The sequence below is a fragment of the Epinephelus moara genome, chromosome 20, assembly GCF_006386435.1.
Source record: "Epinephelus moara isolate mb chromosome 20, YSFRI_EMoa_1.0, whole genome shotgun sequence".
Lineage (NCBI taxonomy): Eukaryota > Metazoa > Chordata > Actinopteri > Perciformes > Serranidae > Epinephelus > Epinephelus moara.
In genome coordinates this window covers 39,573,697-39,580,908 of record NC_065525.1, presented here as the reverse complement: position 1 = coordinate 39,580,908, position 7,212 = coordinate 39,573,697, and the positions used below count along the sequence as shown (strand labels likewise).

General features: G+C 43.8%; 1 protein-coding gene across 1 annotated transcript in view; it reads right to left on the bottom strand.

The window, feature by feature from the left end:
* Positions 1-288: 288 nt before the first annotated feature.
* The window catches only part of spg11 (SPG11 vesicle trafficking associated, spatacsin), a 46,368-nt gene continuing 39,444 nt past the window's right edge, over positions 289-7,212 (bottom strand). The window contains exons 33-40 of the mRNA XM_050073790.1: positions 5,281-5,415; positions 4,609-4,742; positions 4,349-4,468; positions 2,206-2,374; positions 2,017-2,093; positions 1,784-1,939; positions 930-1,081; positions 289-790 (exon numbers count right to left, since the gene is read on the bottom strand). Coding sequence (XP_049929747.1) covers positions 616-790; positions 930-1,081; positions 1,784-1,939; positions 2,017-2,093; positions 2,206-2,374; positions 4,349-4,468; positions 4,609-4,742; positions 5,281-5,415 — 1,118 coding nt within the window. The 3' untranslated portion in view covers positions 289-615. The remainder of the gene's footprint in view (positions 791-929; positions 1,082-1,783; positions 1,940-2,016; positions 2,094-2,205; positions 2,375-4,348; positions 4,469-4,608; positions 4,743-5,280; positions 5,416-7,212) is intronic.

Genomic DNA, 7,212 nt, shown 5'->3' with positions numbered 1-7,212 from the left:
CCATGACACTGAAGCTGAGAACCAATTTCATACTACTCTCTCAAATTTTATACATACACTCACTACAGTTAGTATGCATATTAACACACCCTGATTTTTGGGCGAGCTTTTGATGCCACAGCTGGAAAAACATCTAATCTAAATGGGGATGATCGTGACGGAGCTGCAGGAGCATCAACAAAACAAACAAACACACAAAAACAGTTATAAAAATAATAAATAAATAAATCTATCGATCTGCAGCGTTTGATGAACAGAGAAGCTAAAATTTTAGATAATGATACGAAACAGTTTAGAAAGTGTCTTTAATGAAATTATTTAAGTGTCATAATATTATTTTGTGAAGATTTTGGACAGTATTATTTGTCATTTATTTATTAAAAGAAACAGATTTTATTCAGCTATTTTATAAGACGAAGATTATCTGATTTAAATTATTTGCACAGACGACAGATTAGAAAAGACAGACATTTTTCTTTTGTATAAATAAGTAATGTGCATAGACAGTATTTCAGTTATTGGTTCTGTTGTCCTCGTGATGACGCTGATTGACATACAGCCCGGCAACTGGTCAGTCAGTCATTTAGTAAACCAGTCAGTGAATGAATCAGCTGATCAGCTGGCCAGCCTGTCGTTCAGGTAGCTGGAGGTCTTGGTGTCCTGCAACAGAGTTTTGGTGACATCATACAGATTCTGCTGGTAGGCCAGCTTATAGCGACTGTACACATCATCACAGTGTGTCAGCAGGCGCTTCACGTTTGGAGTGACACTGCTGGGAGCGCCGTCGAGCCTGAAACAACACACACACACACACACACACACACACACACACAAAGGTCAGATCAAACATTCAGGTGGTTTCAGGTTGTTTACCGACTAACCTTATGTCACAATCCCTGATGGAGAAGCACCATTTTTCACTGTCTTACTTTTTGAAAATGTCCTCGAACAGGCTGGAGGTGAGCGGGCGGTGGCGTTTGAGCTCCTCCAGGTAAACAAAGTCTCCATTCAGAATCACCTTCTGGTACAAAATCTCTGCCCAGTCTGGACTGTAGCTGTACGCCTCTGACACCACAAACACCTGAGAGACAGAAACATCAGAGTTTAATCTACAGTCTAAATGTATGAGGAGGTCTGAGGGTCCGGATCATGACTCAGTACGACACAGAGCACTCAAATTATTATGTTCATTTATGTCTGTTTAATGGACTTAAACTCACTTAACACAGTTTAATATTGGTATTTCGGGGTTTTCTGCAATTGCTGATACTGTATTAGAAAACTGGTCATGACTGACATGCTGACCTTAAGCATATTAGCAGGCCTGCTTGGTACCATTCTCACTGCTAGTATGATAAGATAAGTGACTAGCTAGTTAGCATGTTAAGCAAACTCAATGTATAAGCATGGTAACAGTTCAACTGAGTACTGTACATGTTAACATATAGCATGCTTACATTATTACAATGTTAGAATTTTAGCTTGTTATGCTAGCATGTGAAGCAAATTTAATGTGTAAGCATGTTAACAGTTCAACTCTGAGTACATGTTAACATGCTAAACGTTCGCTAGTTAGCATGCTAACGCTGACTGAGCATGTTAAGGGCCTAATGTATTCTTCTTCTCTTTGAGCGATTTTTGTTAAGGCTGTGCTACTATCAAAAAATACTGTAAAGTGCCAATTACTATTTACTAAAGCCCGGGTGATGTCTTCAAATGTCCGTGACAAGCCTTAGAAGGGTGTTTTAAATGGAGTACTACAGGCACTGTGACCTAAACAGACCTGATAGCATCGTGGCAGTGCTGTGACAGTGTTCAGCAGCTCTGCAGGTCGCAGGTTGATGAGCCGCAGGTCTGATCCCTGGTTCAGGAAGTGCAGCTGAAGAGCAACAAGCTTGGCTGTCCGAACACAGCGACTCGCTTGACGCACACACGAGTCCTGGAAATACACACGGTTAATATCTTATCAGAGTATTAAAGGTGTAAACATGGAGACAGGTAGAGAAGTTGAGGAACCTTGGAGAAGCTCTCTGCAGCGTCCTTCAGCAGCCCCAACACTTTGACCAATGAACTCTTCAGATCAGGAGTGACAACTGTTTGGAAACAAGGTAAAAATAACAGTATGACTGACAACAGATAAAAAAGCATGTTGAGCTCATGGTGTATTTTTGTGTTGAGCTAGCTGTCAGCCTGCAGCTGACTCACCCCAGGCCTGAGACTCGATGATCTTTAGCTGCGTTCTGGCGGCCATCTCGTGGTTTTCTCCGATCTCCCTTCTCATGCTGAAACACAGCGCCACCATGTTGTGCTTCTCGCTGTCTGCAGGGAGGCAGCGCTTGATGTAATCCAGCAGAGCTGTCTTCAGACTGGAGCTCTGCAGCAGCAGGAAGGACAGGGATTAAGATCAGGTCAGTGTAAAGACATGTTAGGTTAACATTCAAACACGGGTTAGAATATGTAGTGTTATGGTGGCTCACATGGTTTAATCATCGTATTGTACATTTCCACTGCACCATTTCAACAACGCAACAGTGTCTTTCTCTTATTTACCCATCAGGTATTAGTGCCCGTACACATGACGTGTTTCTTGCGCCCTCAAATCCATTGTTTTCAATGTAGACATGCAAGAGGCACGTTAAAAAGTGAGAGCGACCCAGCTGTTGCACACAAGTGTCCCAAAGCACCAATTCGTCAGCGTACAACATATGTCATGTGACAAAGAATAACCAATCGCAGCTGGTAGACATCTTTCCTTTCTAAGCTGAATATTAGTTTACAGTAAATATGGAAGAGGAGCTGATGATTTTAGTGCAGGGATACCCAGACTGTTACCTGACCTGATCAGGTTCAGGGGATGAGGGACGTAACAATAAAAATAAAACCAGGGAAATAGGCAAAGGGGTGAGTGGAGATGGGTGTTTTTCTGTTCAAAAGAAATCAATAAAAATTACAGATCATGATACAATTACGACAAAACAATGGCACCCTTCCTCTACAGAAAAATTTGGCTTTAATATATGAATAACGGAGTTAAAATGAGCTTAACACTGGGTTATCACTGCGTTAATATGAAAACAATCTGGCACTGGAGAAAGGTGCTGAACTATTACACACATCCTGTCCTGTTTTTGGCAAAGGGCAGGATTACAGGTCAAGTGAAATTTAGAAAGTATCCAAACACTGACTTCAAAAACTTTATTCAACTTATTTAAGTTTTGTGAAGTGCCCTCTCCGGGTTGGGGGAGAGTTAGGCCCAATCCCAATACCCCCCCTTGTCCACTACCCCTTAGCCCTCGAAATGAATCAACGAGGGGTAGGGGTTGAAATCTTTCCCTAGGAATTGGGACACCACTCACTACGTCACTGCATTGGTTATGTTCACGCATACGTAACTATTTTAAACAGGAAGCTGCGAGCCCTCTACATTTCCAATCGGCATCTACAATGGAGTCTCCAGTTGAGTTCATCCTACTGATGGCGTTTGCTGTATTCATCATGCTTCGTTTGATGAACAACAGACGACTTCTGCTAGCTAGCTAACCAGCTAACATTACGAGGCAGCATAGTTATACTAGCTGGCGTGTTATCGTAATGTGAAAAATCCGCCAATTTTGCAGAACAGGACAGATGACAGACGCCAGATAGTGCGAGCTAGCTAGCTAGCTAACAAGCAACCTGACGACGGTAACGTTATGTATGAACTTTTTTCCCCGTCTCTTGCTCGGTGGTAGCCATGGCGATGTCTACCCCTCGCTGGCAAGTCAAGTAACAAGTGTGAAGAGGGAGCTGAGCCAGAGGGCGAAGCTTTCGATTTGCCGGTCCATCTACGTCCCAACCCTCACCTATGGTCATGGGCTCTGGGTAGTGACCGAAAGAATGAGATCATGGATACAAGCAGCCAAAATGAGTTTCATCTGTGGGGTGTCTGGGCTCAGCCTAAAAGATAGGGTGAGGAGCTCAGACATTTGCGTCGAAAGGGGTCAGTTGAGGTGTTTGGGCATCTGATCAGGATCCTCCTGGATGCCTCCCATTAGAGATGTTCCGGGCACATCCCACTGGTAGGAGGCCCCGGGGCAGACCCAGAACACGCTGGAGGGATTACATATCTCATCTGGCCTGGGAACACCTCGGGGTCCCCCAGGAGGAGCTGGAAAGCGTTGCTGGGGAGAGGGATGTCTGGGGTGCTTTGCTCAGCCTGCTGCCCCCGCAACCCGGCCCCGGATAAGCGGACGAAAATGGATGGATGAAGTTCTAACATGGAATGTGAGGATACTCTCTATTTTCCTGCAATGATTGGGTATTAACATATGATTACTGTTGGTGGGTGTGTGCCTGTGTGTGTGTCTACCTGTCCTCTGTCCATGTCCATCTTCTTCCTCAGCAGCATCTCAAAGCGATGGTTCTGATGCAGCAGGTCGAAGATGTACGTCATCTCATTATACCTGCCGACACCTGTCAGCAGACGCACCTGCACACACATTTGGTGTTACTCTCATGAAAACAGGTGTATATGGACATATTTTGCAGAAGATGTAAGAGTCGGAGACAAATTACAATATTTAGGGGAAAAACAACCTTATTGTTTGCATATCAGTGGGTGTAGCTTACCAGCAGGCTGTAGTGCTCTCCTGGGGCAAGGTAGGCGTGGCTGAGGTGACGGGCGGCTTGGAGCACTCTGACGATCCCCTCCATGTTACAGGTGAGACTGAAGCAGTCGTGAGCCACAATCAGCAACTCTACAACTGCAGGAGAGACAGAAGAAGAAAGGCTGGGCTGCTGAACCAAACACTAAATGTGCCATAAAACCAAAACAATGAGATGAAAGGTGCTAAAACGCTCCGTTGAGCTGGTGGAGGCTGCAGAGTCGGGTCATAATTTCCTGTGGTTTCATCACTGCAGCCAACAGCTTCCATATTACATGAAGTCATTTGATCCATTATTAATTAACACATTTGATTGACGCAGCTTTAAACTTTGATCTTCGCAGATAAAACACATCCTGCCATTGTCTTTGTGAAGTGCTAATCATAAATACTGAGCAGGAAGAGAGTCTGCCAAATGCCAGTAGTAACACCTATATTTAAATATGTTATCAAAGTGTACAGTGCTTAAAGGGACATTTCACTGAAAAGGCAGGGAAAAGGAAGTGTCAACAAAATCTATCAACTACTGCCTCTTTTCACGCCTCACTTTCTACACTTGAAAACTTCCCCTGCAAAAAAATTACATCAAAATACATAATGACGAGTGTGTGAGAGTGAGTATGTGTGTGTGCCATACTGCAGCTCAGGTCTCGCAGTGGAACAGTGGTGATGTTTTCCAGCAGTTTGAGTCCCACCAGGTTCGGATCATCGCACAGTTTGATGAGCTGGACCAGTGGGTCCCGCCCCTCTGACGGCCTGTACACCTGCCTCTCTGCGGGGTCACACACATTACAAAACACTAATCACCAACAGTTTTGATAATTGATTGTTTAAATTACCTGCGATTACCTATAAATTACCTATTACATATCGAATCTAAGCATCAAGTTTAGATCTCAGCGTCCAGTCCCACATTAACAGGGACAAAAACATCATTTTTCCACCTCATCACCACCATCGCCAAGGTACGACCATTTCTAAATGAAAAGGATACTGACACATTTTCTCATGCCTTTATTTCAAGCTGACACGACACCACTGAGAGACTTTAGCTCATTCAAAACTCTGCAGCTCAGCGATTATCCAGAACCAAGAGAAGAGAGCACGTCACGCCAGTCTGAGCTGCTCTGCACTGACTTCCTGTTACATTTAAAATTTGTTTTAAGCTCCGCCTCCTTGTATACAAGGCCCTACATGGGCTGGGACCGAGCTACACTGCTAACTCCCTTGTTAACTATTTGCCTCCAAGAACACTGTGATCATCTGCTGCTGGTTTATTAGAGGTTCCCAGGAACAGCTGGAAGAAGATCAGGGATGCAGCCTTTGTCAATGATGCCCCAAAGCTATGGAACACACTACCTATAGATATCAGGGAAGCTAGCTCGCTACATATTTTTAAAAGAAAGCTAAAAACGTATCTGTTCACTTTAGCTTTTAACCAGCTCTGACTTTCCTCAAACAGGTCTGAAACTCTTTCTTTTTATGCTTTTATTTTCTATTTACTGCTGCTGCAACTCTTTTAAAATCTCACCTGATTTTATGATTTATATTTTTACAATTCTATGATTTTATGAATCAGTTCTGTTTTATAAGCAATCAGTGCTTATAATGCCCTTGTGTGAAGATTTGCTAGCGTGGACCAGTGCCACATATTACAGTGTTTATAGCCATAATGTATTTGGCAATGCCTAGACGGGCTTTTTACAAATGTACAACACTAAACAATATCTTTGGCTTTTGGAATGTTAGTTGGACAAAAGCCATTTGAAGGTTGGGCTCTAGGAACATGTGCTGGGCATATTTCACTATTTTCTGACATTTTTATAGTGTAACCAGTGAAAAGAAATTTGAGATTCAAGATCAGGTGCTTGCAGAAATGCACACTGTTAACCTTCTACCCAAATAATTTGTTGAGCGGCTTGAAAGTAAAGCATTTCGGCAAAGAGCATGATGACTCAGTGTTTCCCATTAATTAACGAAACTATGGCGGCCCGCCATAGTTTCTAAATAAAAGATTTAGGCTGCCGAAAGTATTGACTTCTCATGATATAAATAATATCTCGAACGCCGTAGCGTTTTGTGCCGATGTGCTCAGGCTGTCAGATCCAGCGCTCGACAGTGGGAGCGTTTCACTCCACTAAAAATACATGTGTGCAAACTGTAAAAAATATTTAGGGGCACATGTGCGCGTAAAAAAAAAATCAGCCAAAGCAGCCTATATTTTTGTCAATAAAAAAATATGATAATTTAACCGCAAATGTTGGAGGAACTCCAGCCGCCTTCCCTCTTCCCTCTTCTCCGTGTGACACGGTTATGGGCGGTTTTCCAAGCCACTGTCGGCATAATGAATCTAAGTCCCACTGTCTGCTGGGTGGAAATAAGTCAAAGGGCTCTAGTTTCCCGGCGCAGCGCAGGGTGGCGCAGGGTGGCGAACTCCGCTCAGAGCTAGTTTCGAGCAGCGCAACCCGAGGTGCGCTCAGTTTGGTAGTTTGGCAGACTGAGGTGCGCTGAGATGGGTGTGGTGGCGCAGCAGGGGGAGGTGTCGACAGATCCAGCTTGGCGCAGTAAC